Source organism: Pseudophryne corroboree, chromosome 1, assembly GCF_028390025.1.
Source record: "Pseudophryne corroboree isolate aPseCor3 chromosome 1, aPseCor3.hap2, whole genome shotgun sequence".
Classification (NCBI taxonomy): Eukaryota; Metazoa; Chordata; class Amphibia; order Anura; family Myobatrachidae; genus Pseudophryne; species Pseudophryne corroboree.
This window is the reverse complement of record NC_086444.1, coordinates 730,034,766-730,056,493: the sequence shown is the minus strand read 5'-3', so window position 1 is coordinate 730,056,493 and position 21,728 is coordinate 730,034,766. Positions and strand designations below refer to the sequence as shown.

The 21,728-nt window shown below is 45.7% G+C and overlaps 1 protein-coding gene across 5 annotated transcripts in view; it reads left to right on the top strand.

The window, feature by feature from the left end:
* The window catches only part of LOC134909211 (zinc finger protein 239-like), a 34,112-nt gene extending 12,800 nt beyond the window's left edge, over positions 1–21,312 (top strand). For 3 of the 5 annotated variants that reach the window (XM_063915866.1, XM_063915884.1, XM_063915873.1), the window contains 2 exons: positions 15,708–15,829; positions 20,366–21,312. In XM_063915866.1, the coding sequence (XP_063771936.1) occupies positions 15,823–15,829; positions 20,366–21,240 (882 nt within the window). In that variant the 5' untranslated portion in view covers positions 15,708–15,822 and the 3' untranslated portion in view covers positions 21,241–21,312. Of the gene's footprint in view, positions 1–4,745; positions 4,892–15,659; positions 15,830–20,365 lie in introns of all 5 variants that reach the window. The other 2 variants (XM_063915894.1, XM_063915900.1) reach the window with 2 other exon arrangements.
* Positions 21,313–21,728: the final 416 nt, after the last annotated feature.

Here is a 21,728-nt window from a genome sequence, read left to right as displayed (position 1 = left end):
TGAACAAAACGGGCACAGGCTTTAAAATAAAATAACAAATAAATAAATAAAATATCTGTGGACAGTTTAGCCTCAGTCAGGGCAGACAAAGCAGAGTTCTCCTCATCTTACTCAATTTGTGTCTCAAACACGTCTGCTTCCAGCAGGGTTACAATTTGATGACATGCCGCCCCAGGTGGAAATGTCCAAATTGAGGTAACTACCACCCCATCTCAGGTGGGAGCCCTCATTTTAGCTGTAAAGGGGATTTTACAGATCTCACTTAAAGTGGAAGATCCACGGCTACTTTCCTATATCAATTTCAAGAAGCGTGGCAACACCCAGTTAAATAAGCTCACATCCAGAAGGATTTTATCTTACCTGCCTATTCCTCCTGATAGTAGGCAATTCTGGGAATATCCACCAGTGGTGGACCCATCAGTCTCCTGCATATCGAGGAAAATTGTACTTCCAGTACCAGGGGCAACCTCATTCAGGGTTTTTTAGACCGAATAATAAAGAACGATCGGGAATAGCCTTTCCATCTACTATAGTGGGCTGCTGGGTTAACAAGGCCATAGAGACAGGGGCATCGAACCTAGCAACAGGGATACAGGAGGACAGACCCCAAGGGGAACTGATCACTCTAACACAATACATACACAGTTGACAGCCTATCCTTTGTGAGGCTTCCAGATAAATAGCACTGCTTAATTTTAAGAAGGTAATTCCACTTTTCTTCCTTTGGCTGCTCCACCTCTGATATCTATTCTGGCCCGTCTCTTTATTTCTTTCAATCCACAAAGGTTTGGAGGGAGGGCCAGAGGCACCGCTAATGCCACCTTAAGCACCAGAGCAAAGGCAGGTAGCTCAATGAATGGAGTGTCCAACTGCAATGCCACAGGCTATGGATTCGGATCCACGGTATGTCTGCATTTCAGCTGCTACAAATGAACAGGTACAGATGACTGCTAAACCGGCAGCATGACGTCCTTCTCTTTCACCTAGGGGATCCCAGGGGCGGAGCGCGTCTCAAGGACTTCAGCCATATCTGGGAAAGCTCCTGCCAGGACACCTGGGTCAGTGATCTCATCGCCCAGGGCTATGAGACATAATTCGACATTACTCTGCTTTGCTGGCTTCTGGAAACAGGGGTGATTTTTGCCACATCAGAGACAAAGAGTTTTGTTTCTTTTCACTTGATTTTATTGGGGAGGGGGTGGAATAACCCAAAGTTCTCTTTTCCAGGGACGTTCTTGGAACTGTAAGCGAATGTCAACACCCTAGGTCGGGCTTTACGTTTATTACGAGGTCAGTCCATACATGTGTGGTCTGACTACGCCACGGCAGTAGCATCAGTTAGCCGCTAGGACAGTACAAGGAACAGAGTGGCAATGCAACAGATAACCATACTGGTTAGGAGCACGGCTTTAGAGTGCTGTGGAATTGGGTTTGGTTTCTTACCATGTTCTCACATTCCAACATGTGGTCTCCTGGTGGGGTTAACTACACATCGACTAAATGGCAGCTCCCCACATGGAAGCTACTGCATTTATTGCTTCTGGACAAGAGATCCAGAGGCTGTAGCAGTAGACGCTCTAACTACTTTCTGGATCTTTCAAAAGGTGTACTTGTCCCACCTGTTCTGCTAATACTGCAAATGTTACAGTAGATAAAGAAAGGGAGTGTTCGGTCACTCCTCGCCTTGGGTTGACGATCCTTAGCCCCTGCTGCGGCAGGATGATCTTCTCCACCAGGAAGCGGCTAAGTGGCTGTTGCATGGAGGGTGCCAGCGCTACCAGGAATTCCTGCATCTGTGATCCTTACTGGGCTCCAAGCCCGAAAGGAAGTCACTTCCAAGCACTGCCACAAAAATTGGATGTTGTATGTCACTTGGGGTGAACGGAGATGGTATCAGCACAGCAGCCTTCCTGGTGGGTCGACTTTTGCATTCCTACAAGCCGGAGTGGACGCTGGTCTTCGACTCGGTTTTTCTTACAGTACCAATTCGGCATTGTCAGTGTCTTTTCAGTGAAGATTGACAGCTCTCCCGGATGTTCAGACTTGTTCGGGGGAGTACTTTGTGTCACGATCGGGGTAATTTCTCATCTGTATTTACCTTCCAAATGCCTCCTGAGACTGTCCCAGCGTTCCAAGCCTGGATTCCATCTGCGCTGTCTGCATGCTGCATCCCTTTGCCTCAAGTGTCTTCATTGTGATTCTGGCAGCATCATGGTTAAAACTCACATGCAAGTTACAAACAGTCTTTCCCTCCAAATTCAAACATGGGCGCAGCCATGTTTGTTTACATCACATGTTACTTTTAAGCCTATCAGATGCACTCTGGTCTCTGCCTAATTATCCAGCAGCTGTACTCTGGTCTCTGCTTAATTGCCCAGCCAATACCTGCTTCCCAGCTGGTATAAATATCCTGCATTAAGGCTGCTTAGGTGTCAATGCTTTGGTTATCAAACCCTGGGATACAAGTCTCTCCTGCTTGTGGTTGTTCTGCTATTGTTCCAGGTATTCCAACTCCTGTGTTCAGCTCCACTAGAGACCCGCACCTGCTACCACCTGACCCGCAGCCTGACTCTGCAGTGTCCCAGCATTGCATCCTGCCACCGGTAGTTACCCGACACCGGCTTCCGGCTTCCATCGGTGCTCTGCCCTGCCAGTCACCATCGGTGTTCCGCCATCGATCTCCAGTCACCATCGGTGTTCCGCCATTGATCTCCAGTCACCATCGGTGTTCCGCCATCGATCTCCAGTCACCATCGGTGTTCCGCCATCGATCTCCAGCCACCATCGGTGTTCCGCCATCGATCTCCAGTCACCATCGGTGTTCCGCCATCGATCTCCAGTCACCATCGGTGTTCCGCCATCGATCTCCAGTCACCATCGGTGTTCTGCCATCGATCTCCAGTCACCATTGGTGTTCCGCCATCGATCTCCAGTCACCATCTGTGTTCCGCCATCGATCGCTAGCTTCATTGGTGTTCCAACATCATCTCACAGTTCACCATCGGTGCTCCTATCAGCTAAACCTCACTTCATCCGTGAGTTCCGTAGCACCCTCACCACCTGGGCCGGTTCCACCCGGCATCCTGGCAGTTCACAAGTACTCACCTCATTCAGCATTCCACCAGCATCTCCAGCTTCCAGTGTGTCATCTGCTGGTCAGTTCCTACTCATACCATCTATACAGCGGATGGCTGTTGGTTGTCTGGACTATTCCATTTCCAGGTCTTCCAAGACTTTACTGAGTTACACCACTCCCAACAGCATCCTACTATACCTATACTTAAGGAACTGTGTTTTCTCCTCTTCGGCTACAACTCCATAATACTGAGTACCACTGTCTTCCGTGAACTGTCAATGTGCAAAGTGAACTGTGTTCAATAAAATATTTTAAACTTTTACAAAGTTGTCTTGGTCACGCCTTCGGGCATCTGTGCTAAAGGTTCACGTACACCTCCGCCCCTACAACTGAGGCTTCCCCTGGTCAGCACCAGCCCTCAGTTGTGACACATTGTCTACAACCCAATTGGTGTCGTCAGCTGCACCGTAGGATCAACACTTCGTTTTTCAGTTTCTATAGTCCTCATTGTTTGACTATAGGAATCTACCATTTGACATATCTCACGGGGCTGACCATACCTCTTTTGCTTTGTTATCTGTTAGATGAGTCTCGGTCTTACAGGCTCTGTAATGTGAGACCTTATATCTCATGTTTTATGTGGACAGAGCAGAGCAGAGCACTTGCCAGCAATTTTTGCCTCAGGTATTTTCGGACTGTCACTGGTGGTCCCTGTATTTATTGTCTCCTCAGTTACCCCATATACTCTTCCTGTGGTGCGGCCGCTCCGGATCTCTGTTGCGAGCAGGCCCATAACAGTCAACCGGACTCCCTGTTTTGTGTTGTATGACGCTGACCAGATTGACTGACCGCCGTCAACGCAGTTGATAGCTCGTTGGATTACGTTCATCTGCTGTCTTCTATTATGGCTCTTTATCCGTTCGGTGGGTCCCTCCTAATCGACTGCCTGGAGCGTCACTTATGCCGTACAGTCCTGTCGGGCTGCTGTTTTAGCATGTACACACGCTTTTGTCAGGTTTTAGAGGTTGATTCCCTGACGGCGTCCAACTCTTACTTTGGACGTTCTGTTTTGCAGGGATCTTAGCACACTCCTGCCCATGATTTTAGCTCTGGGACATCCCCACTGTATATCACCCTCCCAGTATCCCCTATGGATGAATGAGAAAATGGGATTTTGGTACTTACTGGTAAATCCTTTTCTCGAAGTCCATAGGGGATACTGGGCGCCCATCCTGTGCTTTCCTCCCTGCTCAGGAGGTTATGGTTGTGTGTTCAAGTGATAGGGTCATTGTTGTTCTGCCTTCACTTCTGTTCTGTTTTTTTCTGTTCCGTTACGTTTTCTTGTGATCGGTTCCTTCCTCCTCCAGTTATGTTCCGTCTTCTTCGGGCACAGTTTTTCTTGAACTGGTCCGATGGGAGGGGGCATAGAGGGGAAGAGCCAGCACACAAACTCAGTTTGAAAAATATTTAAAGTGTACCTGCTCCAAGGACCCATCTATACCCCACTGTATATCACCATCCCAGTATCCCCTAGGAATTTCGAGAAAAGGATTTACCGGTAAGTACCAAAATCCCATTTTTTTATTTCTGTACGCTGTTTTTATACAGTGAAGCATATAGTGCGAATTATTAGTGTAAACATATATTTCTCCACTGACACCTTTGTTAGTGTTTATACACAGGGCACCTCTTCTACTGAAGCAGCTCCAGTCCAAAGACCAAGATGAAGAGTGGACCTACTATGGCAACACTTGGGTACTCTACCTGAAGGTGTTTGTGTCTGAAATGTTCAGCACAGGTCATTTCATCTACAAGGTAAGCAGACTGCTTCTGGTCAGTTACAGGTATCCATTTTTAGGCGGATACTCTTGCCACAGGACCTTTTTAGTACCATTTGCCAGGTAAACTGTGATTTTCCCCTGCAAGTCTCCTTTTCACACTGCCTCTGTCTGCCTGTCATACAGTATGACGAGTTGCAGGGTTATGAGTTCAAATCTCCCTTATGAAGACTCATACTCCAACTGGGAAGGTACCTCTCCAGCCGCATCTTCCAGCCATGCCTACCGCATCATGCCAGTCCTGGTTAGACCCTACAATAGGTCTAACCACACTGATCTATATTGTGCAGTATAGTTTATTGATAAGGGCTGACTTAGTGGAGCAGGGTGTTAGTGTTTTGCTCCCAGGACGCTGTATGCGTGCGATTTAGTCCCACCCCTGAGCCACTTCCCGAAAGGAGTATGCAATCTGATTGACCCCTTGGCAGTAAGCCACTCCCTGAGGGCTGGTAGAGCAGGGTTAATGTATCAGTGCCCTCTGGCTTGCGTATTCAAAGCTTGTTCCTTTTACTTCTATGGGGCAAGTCAATTGGATCACTCTTACTCGGAAATAATGACTTACTGAGCGCATCATTCTCTTCCCATACTTTTGTTTGGCTTCAGCTTTGGTATCTTCGGAAGGTTGTATTTAAAAAAAAAAAAAAAAAAAAGAACAAACAGTGATTCTTTCCATGTTCCTTCTGTAGTCTAGTCTGCCTGCAACAGGAGTTTGCCATGCAGGAGAAGTTTGTTTCGGTTTTTATGGATTTCTACCTGCTGTACATGACACTTCAGGCATGTCATACATGACACTTCAGGCCTGTCCTTGTTGCTATTGGGCCTTGAAGGCTTTTTTTGTACTGTTTTGACTTCCTCCTTGGTCAGGTGCCATAAACATATTTATTTGTGCGGTGTGCAATATCAGTTGTTTACTTTGCCTCCTTGTTACCATTTTAGTTTCTCCTATCCAGGAGATTAGTGGAACTTGGTGATGGGCTTTTGGCTGTGTACTTCGTCCGCACCTAGGTTTCATTTTAGCTTTACCTCCTATAGCTGTTGTTTTTGGCTGGTGTTCCTAGCTGATGTATTCCAAGTAGTCCACTATTATATGCCTCAGTTGCTCTCTTATGGAGTTTCCAATAGACTCTGTGGATGCTGCTTGGTGGGCAGAATCTTATGTCTACTAACTGCATCTTTTAGTATTCAGTAGACATCTGCCTTTATAGATTCAAAACAACAAAAAAGGAAATGTTGTAAACGGCACTGCCAAGAGATACACTTTAGTAGTATAATCTATTATGCATTTATACAAATTGTAATCATATGATAAATATTATGATATCTATATACATTTCTTGCTGTTATATATCCAGGTATTAACCTGGTATGTACCAAAGGAATATATATAGAAAAAAAAAGAAACAACGCAATAAGTGTATACTTAATAGACACATAAAGATGGGGTGAGATTAGAAATATTTATTGTACCAATAATAAAATCTATAAAAATCTAGTCACATATATAGTGAATAATAAATACATATATGTATAAATAAATCTTAAGCTGGGTAAAAGGTTCAAATGCAAAACACTTAGGTAGTAATGAAACAGTATCTGTCCGTTGGCAAAGCAAAAGTTAATTTACCATATCCACGTAGAGTTCTTATAAGCGGAGATAATTTACCAGGTGGTATATAGAGGTACCTCAGTGAAGTTGCATTGAATGGTATTATAGTTCACCGATATGCAAGGAGTGTCTTCTCCGCATGGGGAGCCGAGTAATAAAGGTAATATGCCAGAATAGATTTTATTCAGCAACATGCAGACTCTCAATTGATTTTTTCTTTAAGACAAGATTTGACTAAGCTATATAGTGAGACACTCACTTGCCCTCGGAACTTCTCCATTGCACTCAAAGAATCCATGTGGACACGGTCTTAAACAAGGAATATCAATTGCAGGTCTGCACAAAGCTACATAAAATCTATCCCTGCATATTACCTTCATTAATCGATTCCTGGACTGCCTTTAAAGAGTAGACTCTCCTACGTGTCCGGTGTTCCCGGATTCTCCAGCGCATCTCCCGTGAATCTACAGCAGTCCTCCTGATAGCTTCAGTTTGACTTAGCAGAGCTTGGTGCTCGACTCTTCTGTAACCGCTTACAGAAAGCCTGTGCTTGTTAGCATGCCAGCTGGAATTTCTTCAGCAGGGCTCATTGGTGTACCACATTACCACATCTTTGTTTACAGGCATGGCTGTTGACGCCGCGTTACGGCAGAGCAACGATATCCCGAAATTATTTGTTCTTTCTATGCTTCGGGTTATGCAACCTGTGTTGGCTGCACACTAGCATCGCATTTGGAAGTTTTATGTCTCTTGGTATGAAGGCCATGGTTTCTCAACTATCTCCTTCCAGCTGTTCCATCTTCTTCTGTTCTTCAGGTGGGAGTGAACACTGGTCTTCGCCTGGGCTCACTCATAGTGCATTTTATTTTCTCTGACGTCCTAGTGGATGCTGGGAACTCCCTAAGGACCATGGGGAATAGCGGCTCCGCAGGAGACTGGGCACAAAAAGTAAAAGCTTTAGACTAGCTGGTGTGCACTGGCTCCTCCCCCTATGACCCTCCTCCAAGCCTCAGTTAGATTTTTGTGCCCGAACGAGAAGGGTGCAAGCTAGGTGGCTCTCCTGAGCTGCTTAGAAGTAAAAGTTTAAATAGGTTTTTTATTTTCAGTGAGTCCTGCTGGCAACAGGCTCACTGCATCGTGGGACTAAGGGGAGAAGAAGCGAACTCACCTGACTGCAGAGTGGATTGGGCTTCTTGGCTACTGGACATTAGCTCCAGAGGGACGATCACAGGTTCAGCCTGGATGGGTCCTGGAGCCGCGCCGCCGGCCCCCTTACAGAGCCAGTAGAGCGAAGAGGTCCGGAGAAAGCGGCGGCAGAAGACGTTCCTGTCTTCAAATAAGGTAGCGCACAGCACTGCAGCTGTGCGCCATTGCTCTCAGCACACTTCACACTCCGGTCACTGAGGGTGCAGGGCGCTGGGGGGGAGCGCCCTGAGACGCAATAAAAACGATATAAAAACCTTATATGGCTAAAAAAAAAATGCATCACATATAGCTCCTGGGCTATATGGATGCATTTATCCCCTGCCAGTTTCCTGAAAAAAGCGGGAGAAAAGGCCGCCGTGAAGGGGGCGGAGCCTTTCTCCTCAGCACACAAGCGCCATTTTCTTTCACAGCTCCGCTGGAAGGACGGCTCCCTGACTCTCCCCTGCAGTCCTGCACTACAGAAACAGGGTAAAACAGAGAGGGGGGCACTATTGGCAGCTAATATATAAATACAGCAGCTATAACAGGGAGTAACACTTATATAAGGTTATCCCTGTATATATATAGCGCTCTGGTGTGTGCTGGCAAACTCTCCCTCTGTCTCCCCAAAGGGCTAGTGGGGTCCTGTCCTCTATCAGAGCATTCCCTGTGTGTGTGCTGGGTGTCGGTACGATTGTGTCGACATGTATGAGGAGGAAAATGATGTGGAAGCAGAGCAATTGCCTGTGTTAGTGATGTCACCCCCTAGGGAGTCGACACCTGACTGGATGGTAGTAATTAAAGAATTACGGGACAATGTCAGCACTTTGCAAAAAACTGTTGACGACATGAGACAGCCGACAAATCAATTAGTGCCTGTTCAGGCGTCTCAGACACCGTCAGGGGCGCTAAAACGCCCGTTACCTCAGATGGTCGACACAGACCCTGACACGGATACTGAATCCAGTGTCGACGGTGACGAGACAAACGTAATGTCCAGTAGGGCCACACGTTACATGATCACGGCAATGAAGGAGGCATTAAACATTTCTGACACTACAAGTACCACAAAAAAGGGTATTATGTGGGGTGTGAAAAAACTACCAGTGGTTTTTCCTGAGTCAGATGAATTAAATGAGGTGTGTGATAAAGCGTGGGTTTCCCCCGATAAAAAACTGCTGATTTCTAATAAATTATTGCCACTATACCCTTTCCCGCCAGAGGTTAGGGCACGTTGGGAAACACCCCCTAGGGTAGATAAGGCGCTCACACGCTTATCAAAACAAGTGGCGTTACCGTCTCCTGATACGGCCGCTCTCAAGGAACCAGCTGATAGAAGGCTGGAAAATATCTTAAAAGGTATATGCACACATACCGGTGTTATTCTGCGACCAGCGATCGCCTCAGCCTGGATGTGCAGCGCTGGAGTGGCTTGGTCGGATTCCCTGACTGAAAATATTGATACCCTGGATAGGGACAGTATATTATTAACTATAGAGCATTTAAAGGATGCATTACTATATATGCGAGATGCACAGAGGGATATTTGCACCCTGGCATCTAGAGTCAGTGCGATGTCCATTTCTGCCAGAAGAACGTTATGGACGCGACAGTGGTCAGGTGATGCGGATTCCAAACGACATATGGAAGTATTGCCGTATAAAGGGGAGGAGTTATTTGGGGTCGGTCTATCGGACCTGGTGGCCACAGCAACGGCTGGAAAATCCACCTTTTTACCCCAGGTCACCTCTCAGCAGAAAAAGACACCGTCTTTTCAAACCCAGTCCTTTCGTCCCTATAAGGGCAAGAGGGAAAAAGGCCGCTCGTTCCTGCCCCGGGGCAGAGGAAGGGGAAAAAGACTGCACCATGCAGCCTCTTCCCAGGAGCAGAAGCCCTCCCCCGCTTCTGCCAAGTCCTCAGCATGACGCTGGGGCTCTGCAAGCAGACTCGGGCACGGTGGGGGGCCGTCTCAAGAATTTCAGCGCGCAGTGGGCTCACTCGCAAGTGGACCCCTGGATCCTGCAGGTAGTATCACAGGGGTACAAATTGGAATTCGAGACGTCTCCCCCTCGCCGGTTCCTGAAGTCTGCTCTACCAACGTCTCCCTCCGACAGGGAGGCAGTATTGGAAGCTATTCACAAGCTGTATTCCCAGCAGGTGATAATCAAGGTACCCCTCCTACAACAGGGAAAGGGGTATTATTCCACGCTGTTTGTGGTAACGAAGCCGGACGGCTCGGTGAGACCAATTTTAAATCTAAAATCTTTGAACACTTACATAAAAAGGTTCAAATTCAAGATGGAGTCACTCAGAGCAGTGATAGCGAACCTGGAAGAAGGGGACTATATGGTATCTCTAGACATCAAGGATGCTTATCTCCATGTCCCAATCTACCCTTCTCACCAAGGGTACCTCAGGTTTGTGATACAAAACTGTCATTATCAGTTTCAGACGCTGCCGTTTGGATTGTCCACGGCACCACGGGTCTTTACCAAGGTAATGGCAGAAATGATGATTCTTCTTCGAAGAAAAGGCGTATTAATTATCCCTTACTTGGACGATCTCCTGATAAGGGCAAGGTCCAGAGAACAGTTAGAGGTCGGAGTAGCACTATCTCAGGTAGTGCTACGTCAGCACGGGTGGATTCTAAATATCCCAAAATCACAGCTGATTCCAACAACACGTCTACTGTTCCTAGGGATGATTCTGGACACAGTCCAGAAAAAGGTGTTTCTCCCAGAGGAGAAGGCCAGGGAGTTATCCGAGCTAGTCAGGAACCTCCTAAAACCAGGACAAGTGTCAGTACATCAGTGCACGAGAGTCCTGGGAAAAATGGTGGCTTCTTACGAAGCGATTCCATTCGGAAGATTCCATGCAAGAACTTGTCAGTGGGATCTGCTGGACAAATGGTCCGGATCGCATCTTCAGATGCATCAGCGGATAACCCTATCTCCAAGGACAAGGGTATCTCTCCTGTGGTGGTTACAGAAGGCTCATCTTCTAGAGGGCCGCAGATTCGGCATTCAGGATTGGATGCTGGTAACCACGGATGCCAGCCTGAGAGGCTGGGGAGCAGTCACACAGGGAAGAAATTTCCAGGGCTTGTGGTCAAGCATGGAAACGTCTCTTCACATAAATATCCTAGAGCTAAGGGCCATTTACAATGCCCTAAGTCAAGCAAGGCCTCTGCTTCAGGGTCAACCGGTATTGATCCAGTCGGACAACATCACGGCTGTCGCCCACGTAAACAGACAGGGCGGCACAAGAAGCAGGAGGGCAATGGCAGAAGCTGCAAGGATTCTCCGCTGGGCGGAAAATCATGTGATAGCACTGTCAGCAGTGTTCATTCCGGGAGTGGACAACTGGGAAGCAGACTTCCTCAGCAGACACGACCTCCACCCGGGGGAGTGGGGACTTCATCCAGAAGTCTTCCAAGTGATTGTAAACCGTTGGGAAAAACCAAAGGTGGACATGATGGCGTCCCGTCTCAACAAGAAACTGGACAGATATTGCGCCAGGTCAAGGGACCCTCAGGCAATAGCGGTGGACGCTCTGGTAACTCCGTGGGTGTTCCAGTCGGTATATGTGTTCCCTCCTCTTCCTCTCATACCAAAAGTACTGAGAATCATAAGAAGGAGAGGAGTAAGAACGATACTCGTGGCTCCGGATTGGCCAAGAAGAACTTGGTACCCGGAGCTGCAAGAGATGCTCACGGAGGACCCGTGGCCTCTACCTCTAAGGAAGGACCTGCTCCAGCAGGGACCTTGTCTGTTCCAAGACTTACCGCGGCTGCGTTTGACGGCATGGCGGTTGAACGCCGGATCCTGAAGGAAAAAGGCATTCCAGATGAAGTCATCCCTACTCTGATCAAGGCCAGGAAGGATGTAACTGCAAAACATTATCATCGCATTTGGCGAAAATATGTTGCGTGGTGTGAGGCCAAGAAGGCCCCTACGGAGGAATTTCAACTGGGTCGTTTCCTACATTTCCTGCAAGCAGGATTGTCTATGGGCCTAAAATTAGGATCCATTAAGGTTCAAATTTCGGCCCTGTCGATCTTCTTCCAGAAAGAACTGGCTTCAGTGCCTGAAGTTCAGACGTTTGTCAAAGGGGTACTGCATATACAGCCTCCTTTTGTGCCTCCAGTGGCACCTTGGGATCTCAATGTAGTTTTAGGGTTCCTAAAATCACATTGGTTTGAACCACTTGCCACAGTGGATTTGAAATATCTCACATGGAAAGTGGTAATGCTGTTGGCCCTGGCTTCAGCCAGGCGCGTATCAGAATTGGCGGCTTTATCCTATAAAAGCCCTTACCTGATATTTCATTCGGATAGGGCGGAATTGAGGACTCGTCCTCAATTTCTCCCTAAGGTGGTTTCAGCGTTTCACATGAATCAACCTATTGTGGTACCTGTGGCTACTAGGGACTTGGAGGACTCCAAGTTGCTGGACGTAGTCAGGGCCCTGAAAATATATGTTTCCAGGACGGCTGGAGTCAGAAAATCTGACTCGCTGTTTATACTGTATGCACCCAACAAGCTGGGTGCTCCTGCTTCTAAGCAGACGATTGCTCGTTGGATTTGTAGTACAATTCAACTTGCACATTCTGTGGCAGGCCTGCCACAGCCAAAATCTGTAAAAGCCCATTCCACAAGGAAGGTGGGCTCATCTTGGGCGGCTGCCCGAGGGGTCTCGGCTTTACAACTTTGCCGAGCAGCTACTTGGTCAGGGGCAAACACGTTTGCTAAATTCTACAAATTTGATACCCTGGCTGAGGAGGACCTGGAGTTCTCTCATTCGGTGCTGCAGAGTCATCCGCACTCTCCCGCCCGTTTGGGAGCTTTGGTATAATCCCCATGGTCCTTACGGAGTTCCCAGCATCCACTAGGACGTCAGAGAAAATAAGAATTTACTTACCGATAATTCTATTTCTCATAGTCCGTAGTGGATGCTGGGCACCCATCCCAAGTGCGGATTGTCTGCAATACTTGTATATAGTTATTGTTACAAACAAATCGGGTTGTTTATTGTTGGAAGCCATCTTTTCAGACGCTCCTACGGTTATCATACTGTTAACTGGGTTCAGATCACGAGTTGTACGGTGTGATTGGTGTGGCTGGTATGAGTCTTACCCGGGATTCAAGATCCTTCCTTATTATGTACACTCGTCCGGGCACAGTATCTTAACTGAGGCTTGGAGGAGGGTCATAGGGGGAGGAGCCAGTGCACACCAGCTAGTCTAAAGCTTTTACTTTTTGTGCCCAGTCTCCTGCGGAGCCGCTATTCCCCATGGTCCTTACGGAGTTCCCAGCATCCACTACGGACTATGAGAAATAGAATTATCGGTAAGTAAATTCTTATTTTAACATCAGTTGAGCCTGCTTCCAGGTTTACAACCTTTCTGCAGCCCCATGTGATCTTACACTTGGTGTTTGTTTTCCTTCAGTCAGAATGTGTTTGAATCCCTAGACTCCATACCTCTCGCTATTATCCTGGAGGACAGTTTTAGTGTTTGCTTTCGCATCAGCTGGGAGGGTGTCAGAGCTTGGCAGTCTGTCCTGTCGCTCTCCCTCCCTCAGTTTCTCATGATGGTCTGACTGAGCTTCGCACACCGCCAGCCATTTGGGCCTGTCTTCCACATTAATCCACTTCTTGTGGTTCTTGTTTTATCGACTGATGATAGAGCTCTTCGAGTCTAGGTTTCTCATACTGCTTCCATGGACAAAATGGATTATGTGTTTATAAAGCCACCTGACAGGGCTGGCCTACTTCCAGGAGCATCTGTCTGGTTATCTGTCGGGCTTCTGTAGTCAATGGTCGGCTTTTCCCTCGTTCTAACTCTGCTCATTATATGCTTTTGGTAGGGACCTCATGGGATGCCAGGTGTGGAGCTTCTGCTTCTCACCTTTGCTGTGCTGCTATTCCACCCACAGTCCATACTTTAATTACGTTCCACTTGTATTTTTGTTACGTTCTACAGTGTTGCTTCCTTTGCGACCACTGTCTCCGGATCTGGTCATAGGGTCCTGCAGGTCTCACCACCTTCCCACCCAGGAGGTCAGCTTTGGGATGTCCCCAATGTATTCTCCAGTATCCCCTAGTGGATTAAGAAGAAAACAGGATTTTGGTACTTACCGATAAATCCCATTCTCTGATTCCACAAGGGACACTAGACACCCTCCCAGCGCTGTTCCATGCTGCAGTGTTCATCCGAGAGTTTACAGCTGCATATTGGTGGAGCGTATTGGTTTGTTATAGCTTTTGTTCTCTTTTTCGGTCTTTGAATTGGTCCTTAGGACCTTTTTCTTAGTTGGTCCCTCCTTCTCCTTTTCTCTCCTTCCTCTGTTGTTTTTGCTCTCCATCTCCACTCAGGCTTGGTTAATCTTAGCTGAAATCTAGTGGGCTGTAGAGGGGGAGGAGCCAACTACAATTCTGAAGTATTTAAAATGCCAGGATCCACTCATCCACCCATCTATACTCCAGTGTATACTTTAGTGTCCCCTATGGAATCGGAGAAAGGGATTTATCGGTAAGTAAAAAACATTTTTTTTTAAACTCTTTTTTTTTTTCCAAGGAGAAAAGTCAAATTCAAAACAATAAAGACCTGCAGCGGCATGAAATGCTGCCCGAGTCTGGCGGCTGCGCGGGATGCCGGGCGAACTCATACATTTTTTAAAGGGCCAGTCACTTACAAGGCATCGTTTTGCCTTGTAAGTGATTGCCCCTTTACAAAAAGTCAGGGTTCGGCCGGCATCTCGCACGGCCGCTGGACTTGGGCGGCATTACATCCCACTGATGGAGAGAATCAGGCAAACATCTCTCAGATTTTCAAGAATTTTGCAATAAAAAACATAAAAAACATAGAGGAGGAGGAGGGGTGTAGGGTTAGAGATACATAAATAATAATAAAATTCAAGAAAGCAATAAGTACATACAGGTGCAAATGTACGAATTACAACGAGGAGGACACGAGGGCGGCATACAGGGCACGTCAGGAAAGAACATTATATTCACCACCGACTACTGGTTAAGGTGAAGGAGGGGATGAAGAATGGGTCATATTGAGGAGCCAAGGGCCCCAAATAAGATCAAATTTATGGGGACAGTCATGGAGATAGTATGTAATCTTTTCCATACTTGCTATAAACCAAACATAATTGATTAGAGCAGTAACTGCAGGGGTGTAAGTGGACTTCCATTTCCTAGCAATTACAGATTTAGCTGCAGCCAGAATGTGGGAAAACTATTTGTTCAGAGAGGAATCAACATCTGGGAATGGACGAGCAAGTAAGAACACAAATAGGTCCAAGGAGAGCAGAAAGGCCTGAGAGGGAAGGGAACGTCCCATCAATATCTATAGAAGCCCATGATCCATTGATGCAGAGGTCAGATACTAGGCGTATCCCTGCCTTATGCCAAATGCAGAGGAGAAACTCCAGGAGGAAAGGCAGGGTTATTCCAGAGCGGAACAAGGGGAAGAGAAAGGAGAGGACAGCTTATTCCGAGAAATAGAGGAGTCCCATAGAGACAGATAGAAATTAAGGGAGGACAGAAGATAACTAGGGAACATCTGTGAACTTTACTCAATCCCCATATGGAAGCCAAAGAGCGGACACTTAGAAAGTTAGTCTCCAAATCAACCCAAGAGATATAGCCTGGAGGGGCATAGGTAGTAGCTATCTGGTTTAGATGGCTCGCTAAATAGTAAAATTTAACATCAGGGAATCCCCCTCTCACCTCCATCTCTAGGGAGTTTGAGACTATTCAAAGTGATCCTGGGGGTCCTATCGTTCCAAACAAATCTTAAAAAAGGGGATTGAATATCTTTGAGAACCTTGTTTGGGACCCTAATAGGTAACAAAATCCTGTTTTTTTGTGGAATTAGGTTTTTACTAGAAGTTGTTTGTTTTCTGTGACTCCATTGAACTTTGCATTTTGTTTGTTTGACACAGCCTCTGTCACAAGTCCGTCTTTCTTTCCACCTGGGATCGTGTATACAGGTACATCATGCTATCCCCTCCGGAGATGGGTGATAATGCACTCAGATTCCATGGCGTAAGATGACCACAATAAAAAGAAAGAGCTGTGCTAACTAATGTACAGGACAGTGACATAATGCAAGGTAAAACAGCAACATTGTTTATACTGTACTATAATTATGATATGTGGGAACAATTCCATCTTAATGGAGTAGATTCATTGTTTATATGTCCACATTTTACAAATAATAAAACTTATTTATTTTACAAATACTGTGAATTGTGCTTATCCTTTTTTGACAGTGATTTTTTTTATGTATTTTTGTTTGAATATAAAGGGTGTATGTATCTAAAATGTCAAATTAAAAGAATGAAAAATGGCACCCTCTTATTCTTCTAATTACTTGTACTTAATTTACATTGACTATCAACTTATGAATCACTTTACAATGTACTAAAGCAGTGATGAATCGATCCAGATATATAACAGTGGTTAAACTTTTAAAATATAGGCTTTGTTCAACATAAAAGCTTTACAGTACTTTTGCTTAATTCAGTTCTTATAGCAAAAAATAATTCAAATATGCAAATCATGGCTATCCAGCATGTTTGATTTCTCTGATATGCCGCTTCAGATGAAAAATGATTGTGATTGCCAAATCAGGGATTTTTAACATGCAGACTTTCCTTGATTCTCTGACATATCGGCGATCATCGATGGACGCCTATTGGCGTTTTGATCAGCGGATCATGGAATCAGTACCTTGGTGTATGTGTAATGCGGACCAATCATTCAAATCCTCTCAATTCACAAACGTGCAGTAATAGATACACAAATGTGCATTAATAAAGGGGTCTGTCAGTGGCGCACACAAGGGGGGTTTCCGAGTACCCGGAAACCCCCCCTGATGAGCCAACATTTGTATTTTTGAGATGGAGACAGCAGTGTCTCCGTCTTAGTAAAAGCCGACCACGGCAGCGGAGCTGCTGCAGCAGAGAGCTATGTAGCTCTCTGTATAGAGAGTGTCCTGGGGGGAGCTGCTGGCTGAGCATGCTCAGCCATAGCAGCACCCTCCGTCCACACAGTGCCACCAGTCTGCTTCCGCCTCCCAGCCCCTGATGGACGGTACAGTACTATATATTAAAATATGTAGTGTATACAGCATGTGAAGTTTGTGTGAATGTATGTATGTGTGTTTCTGTGTGTGCTTGTGTATGTATGTTTGCATGTACTGTATATATGTGTGTCTGTATGAATGAATGCACACACACACACGCGTGTGTGTGTGTGTGTGTGTGTGTGTGTGTGTGTGTGTGTGTATATTCACTGCTCAAAAAAATATAGGGAACAATAAAATAACACATCCTAGATCTGAATGAATGAAATATTCTTATTAAATACTTTGTTCTTTACATAGTTGAATGTGCTGACAACAAAATCACACAAAAATTATCAATGGAAATCGAATTTATTAACCCATGGAGGTCTGGATTTGGAGTCACCCTCAATATTAAAGTGGAAAAACACACTACAGGCTGATCCAACTTTGATGTAATGTCCTTAAAACAAGTCAAAATGAGGCTCAGTAGTGTGTGTGGCCTCAACGTGCCTGTATGACCTCCCTACAACCCACACAAGTGGCTCAGGTAGTGCAGATCATCCAGGATGGCACTTCAATGCGAGCTGTGGCAAGAAGGTTTGCTGTGTCTGTCAGCATAGTGTGCAGAGCATGGAGGCGCTACCAGGAGACAGGCCAGTACATCAGGAGATGTGGAGGAGGCCATAGGAGGGCAGCAACCCAGCAGCAGGACCGCTACCTCTGCCTTTGTGCAAGGAGGAACAGGAGGAACACTGCCAGAGCCCTGCAAAATGACCTCCAGCAAGCCACAAATGTGCATGTGTCTACTGAAACGATCAGAAACAGACTCCATCAGGGTGGTATGAGGGCCCGACGTCCACAGGTGGGGGATGTGCTTACAGCCCAACACCGTGCAGGACGTTTGGCATTTGCCAGAGAACACCAAGATTGGCAAATTCGCCACTGGCGCCCTGTGCTCTTCACAGATGAAAGCAGGTTCTCACTGAGCACATGTGACAGACGTAACAGTCTGGAGACGCCAAGGAGAACGTTCTGCTGCCTGCAACATCCTCCAGCATGACCGGTTTGGCAGTGGGTCAGTAATGGTGTGGGGTGGCATTTCTTTGGGGAGCCGCACAGCCCTCCATGTGCTCGCCAGAGGTAGCCTGACTGCCATTAGGTACCGAGATGAGATCCTCAGACCCCTTGTGAGACCATATGCTGGTGCGGTTAGCCCTGGGTTCCTCCTAATGCAAGACAATGCTAGACCTCATGTGGTTGGAGTGTGTCAGCAGTTCCTGCAAGACGAAGGCATTGATGCTATGGACTGGCCTGCCCGTTCCCCAGACCTGAATCCAATTGAGCACATCTGGGACATCATGTCTCGCTCCATCCACCAAAGCCACGTTGCACCACAGACTGTGCAGGAGTTGGCGGATGCTTTAGTCCAGGTCTGGGAGGAGATCTCTCAGGTGACCATCCGCCACCTCATCAGGAGCATGCCCAGGCATTGTAGGGAGGTCATACAGGCACGTGGAGGCCACACACACTACTGTGCCTCATTTTGACTTGTTTTAAGGACATTACATCAAAGTTGGATCAGCCTGTAGTGTGTTTTTCCACTTTAATATTGAGGGTGACTCCAAATCCTGACCTCCATGGGTTAATACATTTGATTTCCATTGATAATTTTTGTGTGATTTTGTTGTCAGCACATTCAACTATGTAAAGAACAAAGTATTTAATAAGAATATTTAATTCATTCAGATCTAGGATGTGTTATTTTAGTGTCCCCTTTATTTTTTTGAGCAGTGTATATATATATATATATATATATATATATATATATCTATCTATCATACACACGGAAACCCCGCTGACTAGATCCTCTGTCTATCTATGTTGGCACTGGTAAACATGTGGAAAAAGCAGTTTCTGCATGATTATTACTAATTTAACTTAAATAACTATTTAGTAAGCCTGTAATACAGGAGATATAGCAGATTTCTGCTGCACTAATGACAGGCACATTACACTTTTGCTATTTATTAAGCATTTTTTTGAACTTGACCCCGAAAAACCAAGCCTATTCATATGTTTTTAGGGCTGTAACACACTGGGCGGTTTCTCCCAGATGGCAAAAAGCCGGACAAACTTTGTCCGGCTTTTTGACATCCGGGAGAAACCGGCAGAGTCTGTCACACAGGGCGGCTTTGAGCCGTGTGTGATGCTGTGCGCATGCGCAGCATCAGACAAGGCTTGGAAAAAAAACGTTGTGTGTGAAAGCTCCCCCTTCACACACACAGTTCACTGCCTGCAAAGACGGCCCGGCGCCCGCCCGGCAGCCGGACCTTCCAGTGGTGAGACTCGGCTGCAACCCGGCAGCCGGGCGGGGGCCGTGCAGTGTGAAGGGACCCTAGCCCTCACACTGTTAACTACAATGCCGGCACGGGAAAAAGCCGTCCGGCTTTTTCCCGGCCGGCAAAAGCTGGGTAGTGTGTTTTAGCCCTTAGCAGGCTCTACCTAATGGATTTAGATGCCTCCTCCAGCTCTCACAAGGCAGATGCATGACCTTATGTTGCAATGTGCAGTTGGCAGAACGCCTCAGTGTATACATTTGCCGCTCTGTAGCTTTTAGAATTCTCTAGGATAGCTGTTCATCAAGAAGCTCTTACAGTACTGGTTGGACTGTCAATAACTGCCTTCCCATAATATATTAGTATTTACACATCCTCTGTTCCTACTAATGTCTTGGCATTTTAGAAGTTGAACAGTCTATCCAAACATACTATTCACATTTAAAGCTTTTAAGTATTCAGTTAGTATAGTTTACATCCTGCTGATATAGCTTGAAAGGCTATATACCTTGCTAAATACAAAGTGTAAGGTAATTCTTGATTTTAAAATGTTATCTTGTATTTATGTTTAGTTTATTTTCTAGTACTATTGTCAGAATTAAAAATGATATTCTTATTAGCTGTTGGTTTCCTATATCTAGTATGATTTATACCTCTTTAATACATTATAATGTATGTGATAGTCTTTCTGTGGCTCTGACTGTAGATGTAATGTAAAATATTGCCTTTGTTTGTCTTGTACTGGCGCAGCCCCTAGTGTTCACTGTAGGGGTTGGGTATGCATGACCGGCGGTCTCCATACCGGCGCTGGGATCCCGGCCTTTAGGTGCCCGCCAGGGGTGGGGGGGAATAGTCCCTGTTAGTCGGCATGCCAACTGTCGGGACTGTAAGGGGGCGGGATTCCTGACTGACGGTCACGTAACTACCTCCCCACTGTAGAACCCTGCACCTAATCAGTGAGGAGGGCATATATTCATTTTGAAGGGCAAAATGATGTGCGTTGTGTCGCTACAGTTACAGTAACCGTAGTGATACATCACATCTAAAATTTTGCCCTTCAAAATTAAAATATGCCCTCCTCAATGAATAGGTGCAGGGTGGCTAGAGTGAACACTAAGCCCTGGTGAATCTAGTAGTGAGTATGGTCTAATGATTGAACCTAAATACATTCTTTCTGGCTTTAGCAATTTAAATTGGATGCCATTCATTTCTGTTACTATTACTGCTTTCCATTTTCCAATAGACTGGGCAGTGGAAGATATTGGGACCCACCTTGAAGATGAGCCTTGCAATTTCACTTCTGATATAGATCCAGCCATTACTGAGGCGTCCAATATTTCAAGGAGGTTCTCAAACAGTTGTTCAGGAAAAGAGATGGAGAAATCATCCACTCCTAATGAAAAGCACAAGACGAATGAAGTCACTCCCATGCCCTATACATGCGCAGAGTCTCAAGAAAGTTTTGCTTATAGTTCAAATCTTGTGATACGAAAGAGAGCCAATCAAGGAGACAAACAGTACAATTGTAGCACTTGTGGAAAAACCTTTGCTCGCAGCTCTAACCTTGTAATGCATCAGATTATACACACTGGTGAAAAACCATATGTATGTAGTATATGTGAAAAAAGTTTTACTCATAGTTCACATCTTGTTAGACATAAAAGGGTTCATACGGGAGCAAAACCATATATCTGCACAGACTGTGGAAAAAGCTTCAACCAAAGTTCTAATCTGGTAACTCACCAAAGAACGCATACTGGGGAGCGGCCATTTTCATGCACTGAATGTGGCAAAAGTTTTACTGACTATTCTGCTCTAGTTAGGCATGTGAGAGTTCACACTGGTGAAAAACCCTACTCCTGTACAACATGTGGGAAAGGATTTTCTGACCGTTCCAATCTTATTGTTCATCAGAGGACACACACAGGAGAGCGTCCTTATGTGTGTATTGAATGTGGAAAAGGCTTTACCGATAGCTCTTCTCTCGCAAAGCACAGGAGAACCCACGATACAAAGAAGCTATATATATGCTCTGAATGTGGCAGGAGCTTCCTTGATTACGCCTCTCTCGTTAAGCATCAGAAAACTGAAAAAGCATCAGATCCTCCAAAAGCGTAGTCTACACCACAGTTTGAAACTATAATTCAGTCTTGGAACAGAACAGGACATAATACACATATGCTGAATGAACTACCTGATGTTTGTTGCTGCTCCTTCTAGCATAATTTTAAAAATAAGTTGTATTTTATTTCTATTTATTTGCTGTCAGAGGTTTACTAAAATCATAAAAAGAGAACATTGTATTCTCTAAACTTTTTTTTAAATCTGTTACTTAAAGAGAGGTAGGGTGTCCTATTATAGAGGAGTGGTGAAAAGTGTGGTCAAATACATTTTATAGAAATTATCAAACAAGCCCAAACCTCTGGATAAATGTGGGATGGATGTTGAGAAACAACTTGTATGCCTCCTTGTGGTGTTCAGGGAAGGTGCATTCAAATAAATATTCCACAGTCTATGGATTTTATTGGTAACAATCCCATTTGGTGCATCAAGAGAGATACAATCTGCTTTCCCTCAACCTGTTGCTGGGTATCAAGAGCCCTAAT